Genomic DNA, 15,111 nt, shown 5'->3' with positions numbered 1-15,111 from the left:
GCACTGATTAATTGTGTTCAATGGATTTCTCTACATGTCAAACTTTGAAGGAACCCTTTAAATATTTTCCATTTTAAAAATAATTTTGTTAGGGCATTGTAATGTAGCCATTTTTAGAGCCTTGAGAAGGAATATAGCTGTTGTGGTTATGAACTTCATATTCCCTGCACTGGTAATTTTAATACTACTAATAATACAAATTTTCCATGTATACAAAACATGTGTATTATACAGGTAATTTATTTTTTTCATTCACAGGAAGAAGAATTAACTTAATATCGTTCCATCGATCAGTCTAATTTCTGAGGCTGTGACTTCTCAATTCAATAGATAGACGGTCTCAGTTATTTATTACCTCCACTACAATTCACAAGGAAATTCCATGTAATAATCAATGGGATGACGCCGAGAACGACGTGGAGCAGCTGGACTAAATGATTTGAGCCACTTCCCTCAGGGAAAGGAAAACTGCATTTTCTAGTATGCCTTGAGCAGTCTGTCACACTCATTGATGGGAATAATAGCGTTAAAATAAACAGCATTACTAACAGTGTTACTTTTTCAATAACAGGTAATCCAACTAACTGAATAAACACCTAGGTACATCTGTCATGTCTGAGGCCTATCGATGTACTGCATACAAATATTCATAGAGCACAGATAAAAAGAGTTTTTGTCCCAGACATGGTATGGCCTTTATTCAAGGATCCTTTAGATAAAGAGCTTGCTTCTCAGAGAGTTAAACATTAACTAAGGGAGTCAAATAAATGTCGGGAAATGATTTTGAGGCTCCCTCTAGATGTGTTGTTATTTCCAGATGAATGTTTTTCTAAGCCTTCTTTTTGATATCTGCATCTCAACAGGATTGTAGGTGAATGAATTGAAACCAATTTAAATGAACGATTAGAAATCAAATTACGTTAATAACATGGTGCCACGACCTCAGACTGGGATTAGTCATTAGAATTTCTTTCAGGAATTCCCAAAGTCATTGTCATCAAAATTCATCCTAAGCACACACATTCCTGTCACTGCTCCTTCACAAAATGAAGCTGGTTATGTGAACAGTCCATCCACAGTACTAATGTGCAGGTACAATGACTACTTTCTCAAGATACCAAAGGCTACATGATACCCGAGTAATATTTCTCAATCTCTGCACTGTCAAGACCATATGTGATGCTGCACACAGAGTGCATGACTCAGAGATATATGGTGATATATGGTGAGACTACCCTAAGCAACAGACTGGAGGCTGCTACAATGTAAGCTACTAGTCTCCCTCCTCAAATACACTGTGTCTTTATATGCCCCTGTAATGTACTCTGTGATATAAAAAAAGGACTATAGGACTAAATGCTTCTTACTTACAGGCCTTCTGCTGGCTGACTGGGGTTGCTCATGTCAGCCCACTCTGCTGACCCATGATCCCTGACCCTCAGCAGGGCCCATTGATGGATGAGAGTCCAGGTGGAGATGACTATAGGCCTACTGAAAGCCAGTTTCCAGTTCTGAGTACGTCCCCTCAGAGTAACCCATGAGGGCTTTCTTTATTTCCCACAAAGCATGTATTATATTTTATGCATTCATTTTTTTTTTATTGTTCCAACAACTAACCCTATTCACCTGCGACCTTGCACCCACCAACAAACTTGTGTTTCAGTATTTAAATTTCCAGATAAAATTTTTTAAATATGGCAGTCAAAGTACACCATTTCCATGTCCCCCTTTTTTTTATTTTTTTATTTTTGATCAAATGCATTTTATACAACTCCTTTACTAGTAACTGGAAACTTGCTACATGAACTGTACAGTTAATTTATTCAAATCAAATCAAATCAGATTTATTTGTATAGCGCCAAATCATAACAAAGTTACATCAAGGCACTTTACATATAGAGCAGGTCTAGACCAAACTCTTTATAAATTTATTTAAAGAGACCCAACAGATCCCCCGATGAGCAAGCACTTGGCAACAGTGGCAAGGAAAAACTTCCTTTAAGAGGCAGAAACCTCGAGCAGAACCAGGCTCAGGGGGGGCGGCCATCTGCCTCGACCGGTTGGGTTGAGAGAGAGAGAGAGAGAGAGAGAGAGACAGGCAGGCAGGCATTGGAGGGGGGGGGAGTGTAGGCAGGAACATGTTGTTGCATGAAGTTCATGGAGTTGAGCTGTAATACAGAATTCATGCTATATGGGACCAGCAGGTGTTGCAGGAACATGGGATGGAGATGAGTCACCACCTGCAGGATGAGGACAGGGAGAGAGAGGAGAGGAACTGGGAGAGACAGAGACTTTGGCAGAACATGGTTAATAAATGCAGTATAAATGCTTAGAACTGGGTGAAACTGTTTTTTTGTTTTTTTTTTTTTTTTAAGAAGGATGGTTTTTATCAGCGCATGCAAGGAGGGAGTTAGAGAGAAAGAGGGAGAGAGGGTGACAGGGAGAGACAGAGAGCGAGAGAGAGAGAGAGAGAGAAGCTCAGTCCTTCCCCCAGCAGCCTAGGCCTATAGCAGCATACCTAAAGAGTAGAGGACTTTTTAACTGTACGCTCTGTCATACAGGAAAGTTTTAAGCCTGGTCTTGAAAGTTACTAAAGAGTCCGCCCCCCGGACCGATGCTGGGAGTTGGTTCCATAGAAGAGGAGCCTGATAACTGAACGATCTGCCTCCAGATTTACTCTTGGAGACTCTAGGAACCACAAGTAAACCTCCATCTAGAGAGTGGAGTGGCCTGCTAGGACAGTAAGGAACTATGAGCTCTCTGAGATACGATGGAGCTTGGCCATTAAGAGCTTTATACGTTAAAAGAAGGATTTTGAATTCTACTCTATATTTTACTGGCAGCCAATGAAGAGCAGCTAACACGGGAGAGATGTGATCTCTTTTCCTAGTTCCTGTTAATATTCGTACAGCAGCGTTCTGAATTAACTGAAGGCCTTTTAGAGATTTGTTTGGACATGCAGATAGTAATGAGTTACAGTAGTCCAGCCTAGAAGTTACAAATGCATGGACTAGTTTTTCTGCATCATCCTGAGAGAGGATGTTTCTGATTTTCCTAATGTTTCTCAGGTGGAAGAAAGCTGCCCGACTAACTTGTTTTATATGAGGGACAAAGGACATGTCCTGGTCAAAAATTACTCCAAGGTTTCTTACAGTGGAGCTGGAGGCCAAAGTAATGCCGTCCAAACTGATGAGATGATTAGATAGTATTTTTCTGAGGTGCTTAGGACCGAGTACAATAACTTCTGTTTTGTCAGAGTTGAGAAGTAAAAAATTTCCAGTCATCCAGACTTTTATGTCTTCAAGACATGCCTGCAGTCTGACTATCTGACTGACTTCATTTGGCTTCATTGATAGGTACAGCTGAGTATCGTCTGCGTAGCAGTGGAAATTGATGCTGTGTTTCCTGATAATGTTGCCTAGAGGAAGCAGATAAAGCGTAAAGAGGATTGGTCCAAGTACCGAACCCTGCGGGACTCCAAGACTGACTACAGTACATGAGGAGGAGCTGTTGTTTACATGAACAAACTGATGTCTATCTGATAAGTAGGATTTGAACCACTTTAGTGCAGTTCCTTTAATTCCAATTTCATGTTCCAGTCTCTGTAGTAAAATATTATGATCTATGGTGTCGAATGCAGCACTAAGATCTAGAAGGAGAAGTATGGAGGCTGATCCATTGTCTGAGGCCATTAGAATGTCATTGGAGACTTTAACCAGCGCTGTTTCTGTGCTATGATGGGCTCTAAATCCTGACTGAAACTCTTCAAACAAACTGTTCCCATCCAGATGCTCGTGTAGTTGTTTTGCTACAGCTTTCTCAATGATTTTAGAAATAAATGGAAGGTTCGATATGGGTCTATAGTTTGCCAAAACATCTGGATCAAGATTAGGCTTTTTAAGCTGGGGTTTGATGACCGCAGTCTTAAGTGCCTGAGGTACATAACCCAGAAATAAAGTCAGATTAACCAAATCTAGAATAAACGGCTCAATTACATAAAAGATCTCTTTAAAGAGGCTAGTTGGTACTGGGTCTAATAGACAGGTTGACGGTCTGGATGATGAAACTATAGAAGCTAGCTCTGAGAGATTTAGAGGTGAGAATGATTCCAGATGTAAAGGAGGCGCCGCAGCTGATTCAGCAGTTGCCGTCTTCAGAAGGGGATTTTTATCTAACGTAGGCAAGAGCTGATAAATTCTTTCTCTGATCGTGAGAATTTTGTCTGAAAAAAAAACTAATAAAATCATTACTGCTTAGAGCTAAGGGGATCACTGGTTCAACTGAGCTATGGCTCTCTGTCAGCCTGGCTACAGTGCTGAAGAGAAACCTGGGGTTGTTCTTGTTTTCTTCTATGAGTGCTGAGTAATATGAACTTCTAGCACTGCGGAGAGCTTTTTTATACGTTTTTAGGCTGTCTTTCCAGGCTCTGTGAGACTCTTCTGACTTACTGGAACGCCAGTTTCTTTCTAATTTCCTTGATGTCTGCTTCAAGGTACGGATTTGGTAACTATACCAGGGAGCCATCCTCCTCAGATTGAATACTTTCTTTTTGAGAGGGGCAGCATTATCAAGATTCGAACGCAGTGTGGCCATAGTGCTAGTCACAAGGTCATCAACCTGCGTATGGGAGAAATCCTCATTTAAATTTAGATTTAGATATGGCATTGTTGGGAATGATGACCAAATGTTCTCTTTAAATTTAGCCACAGCAGCTTCAGATAAACATCTTCTATAGCTGAATTTATTCCTCAATGCTGTGGAGCCCATTAAAGTAAACTCAAATGTAATAAGGTAATGGTCAGACAGGAGAGAATTTTGGGGAAGAATTGTTAGCTTGTCAATTTCAATGCCATAAGTTAGAACAAGATCAAGGATATGATTGTAAAAGTGAGTGGGTTCATTCACATGCTGGGAAAAGCCAATTGAGTCTAGTAGGGAAAGAAACCCAGAACTAAGGCTGTCGCTTTCTACATCAACATGTATATTGAAATCTCCCAGAATAATGATTTTATCTGTACTAAGTACTAACTCTGATATAAACTCAGAAAACTCTGATAGGAATTCTGAGTACGGACCAGGTGGACGGTATACTGTAACTAACAGAACAGATTTTTCATCTTTCCAGTTTGAGTGGGAAAGACTAAGAGTGAGGCTTTCAAAAGACCTGCAGCCAGATTTTGGTCTGGGGTTGATTAATAGGCTTGACTGAAATATTGCAGCCACCCCACCTCCTCGACCTGTGGTACGAGGGTTATGAAAGTTAACATGAGTTGGGGGTGTAGCTTCATTAATGCTAACATACTCATCCTGCTGCAGCCACGTTTCAGTTATACAAAATAAATCAATATGGTGATCAGCTATGAGATCGTTAACTAGTAGAGATTTTGATGATAATGATCGAATGTTCAACAGTCCACATTTGATCGCAGTGTTATTTGAGACTAAGTTTGTGGCTGTTTTAATTACAGTTAGGTTTTTGTTTTTAGCTCCTCTTTTGTTTAATTTGAGTTTATTAACTTTTCTAAATTTAGGTCGTCGGGGGACAGGCACAGTTTCTATAGACCTAAACATAGACAGAGATTCTATTCTATTCTCGGCAGATGACCGCTCTGACTGAGGCGCAGAGGAGCGTGTTAAACTGCGGCTCTGCCTCCTGGTCTCGACCCGGGATTGTCAGGGTTTTGGATTTCTAATAAAATCGGCCATATTTCTAGAAATGAGAGCGGCCCCGTCCACGGTGGGATGGACACCATCTCTCCTAATTAGACCAGGTCTCCCCCAGAAAGACTTCCAGTTATCTATGTAGCCCACGTTGTTTTTGGGACACCACCTGGACAGCCAGCAGTTAAATGACGACATGCGGCTGTACATGTCATCACTGGTCCGATTGGGGAGGGGGCCGGAGAAAACTACAGTGTCCGACATCGTTTTAGCAAAAATACACACCGATTCCACATTCATTTTTGTGACTTCCGACTGGCGAAGTCGGGTGTCATTACTGCCGACGTGAATAACAATATTAGCATATTTACGTTTACCCTTAGCCAGCAGTTTCAGATAAGACTGGATGTCGCCTGCTCTGGCCCCCGGGATACACTTCACTATGGCCGCCGGTGTCGCTAACTTCACGTTCCTCAGAATAGAATCACCAATCACTAGAGTCGGCTTTTCAGCGGGTGTGTCGCTGAGAGGGGAGAACCTGTTGGAAACGTGAACTGGTCGGTGGTGAGCCGGGGGCTGCTGCCTACGACTATGCCTCTTGTCTCGGACAGTCACCCAGCCGCCCTGACTAGATCCCGGCTGCTCGGGAGCCACTGGGGGGGAGGAAACTATCTTAGCTGCCGTATGAGCTCGTCGAGGTTGGTCCGCACCGGCTACAGGGGGGGGGCTAACTACACTAGCATAAGTTGGGCTAGCTAAAGTGTGGAGCCGGGATTCTAACTCATTAATCTTCGCCTCCATTTCTACCATCATCCTACATCTATGACAAGAGGTGCTATCATAAAAGGAGGCAGAAGAATAACTACACCTGAGGCACAGAGAACAGGAGAGGAGAGGAGGAGAAGGAGGAACAGAGAGTGGAGACAGAGAGCTAGAGGACATTGCTAATCGGGTAGTTTGATTAGCGGAGGAACAGAAACGGTTATAAACTTTGGAGAAAGGGGAGATATTGACTTCTAAAACCTAGTGTTGGTGTGAAAATAATTTTCTGCCTGATTACTCGAGTGAATTAGGAAATAATAGCAGAAGAACAGTGGAAACAACACAAGCACAATAGAGAGCACAACCGCCAGTGACCGGAAATGACGCAACACGCTTATCGCACTTAGTGATCACCTTCCACTTATTGCATTTACTGAACATCTCACTGTTTTCATCTGTGCTGTACAATTTGATGGACCGTCATCCTCCTGCCCAGCGGTGTTCTGTTAAAGGATAACAATATCCATTTGTACTTCAGTGTAGAGTACAAGTCACACTCTGTGTGTCACTTTGCAGTCGCCTCTCTGCGACTGCAAAGTGACTACATTATTGTATTCTCATCATCCTGCGAGGATGAGCATAATGGTTTAACCTTCTTCAAAGTATTATATGACATAATCTCAAGTACTGAGTAGCTGACCTACAGCTGCAAGGACTTCTTCTGTAGCATGAGGCTGTGCAAAGCAGAGACTCCCATCAAAATCTGACTAACGAAAAACCCATGAAGGTTAATATAGCTATTAAAATATATCTAAGAAAATATATAGGCCTAGGATTTTTATATTTTTTGAAATCACTTATATCCTGGGCAGTTATTGGCTCCGTTTTTTCACTCATTCATCTTCTACAACTTATCCATTTCTGGGTCACGGTGCTGGAGCCAATCCCAGCTCAGAACAGGCCAGGGCAGGGTACAACCTAGACAGGTGGCCAATCCATGGCAGGGCCAACATACAGAGACAGACAGGCAGTGGGAGGAAACCCACACAAGCACGGGGAGAACACGCAAACACAGAAAGGCTTTTCTGTGCGGGAACCACACCCACAGCCTTCTCATTGTGGGGCAACACAACCTCTATGCCGCACTGCAGCCCTGGCTCAGTTTTTATTATAAATAATGTAATAAACTTTTGAATTTTCACTAAACTGGAAAGATCGACATTTTTTAAATATTAATTAACACAACAGTTACTTTTCCTGGTAACTGGTTGCTTTTATAATGCTGTAATTCAATTACTAACTCAGTTACTTTTTGAGAAAAGTAACCAGTGATAATAACTAATGACTTTTTTAACAGTAACATTTCCATTACTGGTTACATCTCATTAGCACATCATCAACAAAGTGTAGTAATTTGTTAAGTTTTTGGGTAAGCCTTGTTGTATTGCACGACTCGATAAGCATTTCTGTGTGTCTCCTGCTTCAAGGTCTTTCTCCAGCCTGTCAGACGAGAGTGAGGAAGCCAGAGCCAAGTATCTCTACAGGCAGTGGGTGGGACTCGGCTTGACTGATGTCCATCTGTCTAATCACACGGTGCTCCTCAGCCTGCCTGGTTCTACTCCCAACACCATCACTGACAGATCCAACCACCAGTGTTTCTTGCCCAATGGGATCCACTGTGATCAGCGTGGACCAAATGACATACCGAAGCAGCAGTTCTCCTACGCGGCCTACTCTGCTGTTGGAACACTGCAGGTACGCATATTACACCTGTGTATTGACATTTCTCAAAGCAAAGGTTGCTTCACCCTCTTGGCTGGTGCATTCTCCTCCAGCGCTTCCTCCCCGTCATCACCTTTATATTGTTGGATGGCCTAAGTCTCCAGCCACTGGCCAGTGAAGGCACACTAGCAAAGGTCATTGCCAGAGGTTGTGGCTTTAAATGTTAGAGCTAAACTAAAGATTAGGGTCCAATGTGTGTCTGCATTTTTCAGAAAGCCATACAAGAACACAATTTATGGTTCTATTCATCGTGGCTTGTTTTTAAATTTAAAGTAGAGTGTACACCAGATGTGAATGCATACAGTATTTCCAGTGGCACAACGGAAAGCTTAACCCACAATGTCAACAACATTAGTTTGGAAGCAATGGGGAGATGTGTGAACTTGGCTTTTGAATTATTTCTTTTTTTGAGAAATAGCTGATATATTGCGTTGCTGTAATCACCTCTATATTTCTAACTTGTAACTCTGATTGCCAATCTCAGCTCACTTTCTGTTTCTTGGTCTGTCAAGAACTATGCACACAATTTATGGACAATCTTCTTTTGTATAGTGCACAATATGAAACTTTGTAAATCACACTGATATGTGCTCTTTCATAGTTAAGCAGATATGCCTGTTTTATCTGAAATATGCATTTCAGATGTAAACATTCTGCATATTTTAAAAGAAACTGAAGGTTAGAGCAATGCATTCCCACCCTTTTATTTATATATATATGTAACTCTCAAATTTACACTAAACTATTTTACTAGTTGTTGTTTGTTTTTTTAAAAGGTCTTCCCATGTCTGAATAAATTCATAAGAACTAAAATTGAAGAAAAGAGCAGCTCAATAAAATAAAATAAAATAGTTTTCAATTGGGTTATCAAAGTGCAACATGATTTGAGATACAACTCATCTGAGATTAACCTCAAGCACAAACAGCCTAGTTATGTTAGTTTGCATGTTGTCTCAAAACATTTATTCAATACCTTCTGAAACAGATTTATCGAAGATGCCTCTATTTAAAAGCTATCTTTAATACAGTTATTTAACATTCCATAAATGATTTGATCACTTGTATAAAAAAGTATTAAATAAACAGTAATTTATAGTTATTATATTTAGCATTTGATGTGATATAAATGCACATTATAGAATTAAATCTGTATTCATTGGATTTAGGTGGGTTGTACCAAAAGGACTTTTTTCTTATAAATTTCTTATAAAACTAAATTTCTTGGTCTGGGTGCCTCAGGCGCTCTTTTCCAGACAAGAGGTAGTTCACACAAGTTACACATTACACCCAGATAAGAATAGACAATTCACAATTAGAACAGGATCAGCTAGCTCAATGCAGTAACAAGGAAAAATTTCAACGTGGTATTTGTTCCATGCTAGATGCTCTGTAAATCTTCTCCACCATCCTTCAGCACTGTGAAGGTTAATGGAAGTCATTATGCATGTTCTCTGCCTTCATTACACACACGAACATGTGCACACACATGCACTGAAAGAAATATAGTCACACTATTTTTAGAGGGTTTTACTTCACTGTATCCTGGGAACAGAGAAAAGGGTTGAAGGAGACACTTGTTATTCCCTTGAGCCCTTGCCCGGCCTGAGGGCAGATGAAAAGTTGGAGTGAGTCGCTGAATACGAATAAGTTTTCCTCGCTCTTTTCCCTCCTCTCTTTCCTTGCTCTCCTTTTTTTGTGCCTTTGCTTGATCCATCCAGCTGTTGTTTGTCGGGAGTCTACGCATTCTACGGTCACAGTCATCCATCACCAGATTATTTTCTTGCTCTGTTCCTGCACTCAGTATTGAATAAGGCAGCAGTTTGCAGGATCCAAACACAGCTTTCAGATAATTAAATACTGTGTTTGTGATGGATGGATGGATGACTAGATGGAGACCCAGAGCGAATAAGCTGGACAAATAAGTCCTTCTTTTGGTGCCACTATTGTGATGGCACCTAAGGAACTCTGACACACATTCAGACACACACACAGAAAAAAGAAAAAGATCAAATAACATGAAGGCATACTCAATGTGGACCAAAAGAAGAGAATGTGTTTTTAGAAAATAATGTGCAATTTGCACTTAATGAATTAAAACATATTTGTGTAGTGCAACACCATAGAAGTAACGATGATGTAGTTAGGGCAAAAGCCTAACAATGCTCCATCGTCACTGGGCTCAAGAGCTGACCCAAGAATTGCCTGAGGCAAAAGGACTTTTCATCCACTCATTTGAAACTATTGTTTGTTTATATTACAAAATGCTGCAAAAGTGCTGACCGACCACAACGGAGCGCGTGTTCACCTGCTGTTACTACAACTACTATAATTCAGCGTAAGGCCTGAAATGTCCGGGTACCGAAATAATAACAGCAGCCTATTTGTCTCCTGAGGATCTTACAAATAACGGCGGTAAAACAAAACACGGAGTGACCATTAAGGAGAAGTTTGAAATGAGGAGGAGAAATTTTTGTGAGTTTGAGATTTGAACAGTCACCAGCTGCTACTTTTCAGCTAATCTTTGTGATGTTGCATTTATGAATATAATAGTGAAAACATATATTTAAACTCTATATATACTTTTCTTTTTTTATCAGAGTAAATATAGATTGTATCCATGGATGCTTCATTTATTGGTCACATCATAGGAATGTGATGACGTTGGTAATATGACTCATTATTAATATTACATTCTTCGCTGGGCCTGATTAGAGCATATACGGACGAACGAACACTCACCACAACCAAGGCTTGGCTGTTGTTCAAGCTTCAAGAAAACATTAAATGTGCCTGCATGAACATCGAGCCAAGTAAGCCCAGAAGCATCTTCATCGTGAAGGGAAAGCTGTCATCATCATTTCTACATCAGCGATGAGGCAATCCCAACAGTCTCTGAGAAACCTGGAAAGAGTGTTGTTTGGTGGTATGATGCTTCCCTCACAGACACAGAGCAAGAAGAACAGCTCAGGGAAGAAGTGGCCAGCAGGCTGGAGGACATCCACAGCACCGCATTCACTGGAAAACTGCAGTTCGGCCTCCTCCATGTCTGATGTGCCTGATTATTTTATCAAGCTCTGATCTCAAGGGTTGAAAAGCTGGAGAGACTTTACCACTAAGTTCTGAGGAAGTGGCTTGGTTTTCCCAGATGCCTTTGTAGCATCAGCCACTGTGGCAAGGGAATACTACAGCAACAGTACAAGTGTCCAAGATGATTCTTATGGATTCAAGTGATCCGTCAAGTGAACCCCCCCACCTCCCATTGGCTGGAAGTTGAATTTGTCTGAGAAGGTGAAGGTCAAGCCGGGCCCCCCAAATCAATCAGGGAATGGACAGCTGGGTGGGGCACCCTGCTGGAAAATGGTGGCAGATTTGGGCCAGAGGCTCTGTTTCCCTTTGAAGACTAGGGCTAAAAATCTCAGGCCAGATCTTGTATTGTGGCGGGCATCGTTCTGGCTCACCTCCATTACTGAACTCCCAGTGCCCTGGGAGGCCACACTAGAAGACCTCATAGATGAAAGACGCTGAGTTATAGGCTGAGAGGTAGCAGTGAGGCTGTACAGCAAAGGTCTGGCCCGTGGAGAGGCCAGAGGCCAGAGGAGGCTGCAGGAGGTTGAGTGCCACATCAACATTGGGGATACTCCGGGAGATGGAATTATGAGGGAAGGCCCACCAGTACGTAGTAATAGAGCTTTCAAGAGCTGCTAAATTGGGAGTCAGCAGCTGTGGATGAACAGAAAAGAATATTGGGCCTTTAGGTGAGCTGAGCTCAGGACACTGGGATTCACTGCCTATCAGCTAAACACTGAGAAAAGAGGGCGCCAAATTGATAACATTGCATTAAAGTATGAAACCTTAAAAGAAAAAAACTTACAGCCCTAGCACTTGTCCTATGACCAGTAAGTGGTCATTACAGGAAAGTTATTTGGATAATTTTTTCGGCATTACCTACTGTTACAAACCTGTTTGAGTGAATATTTGGGCAGCATGGCAGCACGATTGCCCCACAACAAGAAGGTTGCAGGTCTGGTTCCAGGCCTGGGGCCTTTCTGTGTGGAGTTTCCATGTTCTCCCTGTGACTGCGTAGGTTTTCTTCAGGCACTCTGGTTTCCTCCCACCGTCCTAAGACATCCTGCTTAGGTTAACTGGTGACTCTAAATTGTCTGTCGGTCTGAGTGTGAGTGGTTTTTGGTCTCTGTATGTTGGTCACTTGTCCGGGACGGACCCCACCCTCACCCAATGTGAACTGAGATTGGTTCCAGCGCACCTGCAACCCAGAAACATATAAGCGTTAGAAGATGAACAAATGAAAATTGCATTGGGCAGTAAGTTAATGAGCAGAAGGAAGGGGATTTTCCTAAACTTCCTCATACATGGTTACACGGCAGCTCAGTCATGGGGGGAATCAAATCTTCATGTAAACAGCTTAAGAAAGTGACTGGATTCTGAGTTAGCTGGGTTACCTCATATGAGCAACCATCTCTACTATCTTACGAGGTTACACCTCTATTATACTCCATAGGATGTGTGGGACAGAATGGACAACCTTCAGCCACACCGCTGCTTGTTTTGCATGCTTTTAGGGTGTTATTTATGATTGAAATGCATTAGAACACAGTCTAACTGAGAAAATAGGATGCAAGCTGATTTTTGTTTTAAAATACATATATAATATAGAGCAGGAAATGACCAAGCAATAGAATATAGAAGTGGATGTGGAAAATGAGACCAGAGACAGAGCCAGTTGTCATGGGAGCCACAAGACTTGTAAAGAGCGCAATGAGAAAACACATAAGCAGAAGCCCAGTCAACATCAACATTCATGAAGTACAGAAAAACCTCCTGGCACAGTAAACATTCACCAGAGGGTGTTATCCATCAAGCGAAGCGAGAGAACAGCCTCCCCATAGAGCCTCAGGACCATCTGGTCACAGCTGTAAGGACATGTAAGAGCACCTAAGACAGACATGAATACGTTGGTAGAGTAAGCGAACACTATATGGACCTACATAAGAACAGATGGTAACTTCTGATTTATGCAATATATCTTCTGAATATTGTCTAGCACATTTTGCCGGAGTCCTTTAGTCATTTAACCTGCTACTATATAAACAGATTTATGTTGGTTTAAAATGGATTTAGCAGCATTTTCAACTAATCATAACTGACTGACCAAATTTTAAGCCTTGTTGATCATACGTTATACTCTTTTTCTCTCTAGTGTAAATTCATCCCGATGGTCTCTTGGCCTCATGTTAGGTTTGACTAGATTTATCATGCTCCTTATAATGGCCCTGTTTGAATATTTCACTGTGAATTAATCCGTTTATAAATAATTACAGGCTTCTTCATTATCTAGTAATTTCCTATGCAATTCATATTCAGAAAGGTTTCCAGAAACAATCTGGAAGGAAAAGACAAGGACAAAACCTCAAGCAGTAGAGACAAGTAATGTTTCTGTCAACATTTTCTGTATTTACTTTTAAAAACTGCTGCTTTTTTCCCACATATAATAACCTCTGCTGTGTAACATTTCTGCTGTCAATATTCTTACTTGTCACAGATTACTTTTGTTTTTCCAGCGAGTTAAAGTAATGTTTGACCCCAGCATGTAAATACGTTACGTTACGTTTCTGTTACGTTTCTTTTTCTCCTTGGCATGAATTATTTACAAAGAGGACACACCCAATTCACTTCAAACCACTTTGAATTCATCCAGGTGCCAGTGACAAATTCGAAGGTAAGCCGGGGTAAAGGCACAAGCTTCATTACATGACTCAACATCACAGCAAAAAAAAAAAAAAAAAAACCTCACTGATGCTTTATAAGTGCTCACTTTTAAGCCTTGCGAGGATAGGCTGTGGGGAAAAGCATCTGACAAATTAAACACAGCCAAAGTGAGCTGAATGTCCTCACTTCCTCCCCTGGCCTCTATCCTGTCTCTTCTTTTTGACCTTTCAACCTTTCTCTTCTTTTGACTTTGGCTAAACCCATGATAAACCCTAATTACCCATGATAGTCACTTGTACTTACGAAGCACCTTATTTTTTTTATTTATTTATTTTTTTGTTTCTTTTTTCCATATTGCCCAGAATTACTATCCACTGGTCGGTCTGTCTGTGAGAGCATTGACTCCTGATGGCTTCCTGACGGCCTTTGAAGTTGGATATCCTTGTCAAAATTTGTAATCAGACTAGTGCAACACTCACACGAGCCTCTGAACTCAGACCATGGGCCAAGCTGGCCATGAAACAAGTAAAATCAGTAACTCCTGGCAGCAATTCCTAGGGTAGAATTACAATGAGAATTGAGGAAGTTGGCTCAAACCCTGCTGCCCTGTAAAGAAAAGTGGAATTCTGGTAATTTAAACCAATGAAGGAGGAGAAGAAAGGAATGAGGAAAAACCTGACTTTAGATTTGACTATCCCTCAGTAAAGTAGCGGAATCCTGCACCCAACCACAGGTGAGGTGCCTGTGGGCAATAGCTGACAAATTCACTGAGACAGCCGTAGAGTTCTACTGTATTTGAGAGGTTGGGAACTCTGCTCTTTAAAGAAAGATTTAATGTCTGTAATGCTGCCCTTTATTAGAAACTACTTTTTCTGCTGTCAGAGCCAGGCGGCCAAATGGGGTCACTGCGACTGCTACTCTCAGAGACAGAGCCTGCAATGAGAAAAAGAATAAGACCTGTAATGCCGAGCAGTTTCTTCACCAACAAGATAACGTTACTGCCGGAGCAGGAAGAAAGCTGCCTATGGTGAATGTTACAATCTCTTCCATAGGACTTCTGCTGTGTGAAGGTTTGAGGATGCAGCCGGGGATGTGGCTGCTCTAAAGGCTTATTTCCAGCACTGAGTTGTTTGCTGGGGATTGAAAGTCTAGGCCAACGGAGGGCAGTGAGGATGAGCC

General features: G+C 41.6%; 1 protein-coding gene across 3 annotated transcripts in view; it reads left to right on the top strand.

The window, feature by feature from the left end:
* Positions 1-15,111, top strand: part of naaladl2 (N-acetylated alpha-linked acidic dipeptidase like 2) — a 308,720-nt gene that overhangs the window by 133,752 nt on the left and 159,857 nt on the right. For all 3 annotated transcript variants that reach the window (XM_029500987.1, XM_029500986.1, XM_029500988.1), the window contains exon 6: positions 7,911-8,178. In XM_029500987.1, the coding sequence (XP_029356847.1) occupies positions 7,911-8,178 (268 nt within the window). The remainder of the gene's footprint in view (positions 1-7,910; positions 8,179-15,111) is intronic.

Source organism: Echeneis naucrates, chromosome 4, assembly GCF_900963305.1.
Source record: "Echeneis naucrates chromosome 4, fEcheNa1.1, whole genome shotgun sequence".
Taxonomy (NCBI): Eukaryota; Metazoa; Chordata; class Actinopteri; order Carangiformes; family Echeneidae; genus Echeneis; species Echeneis naucrates.
The sequence above is the reverse complement of the archived record's forward strand: the minus strand, read 5'-3'. Positions and strand labels throughout refer to the sequence as shown.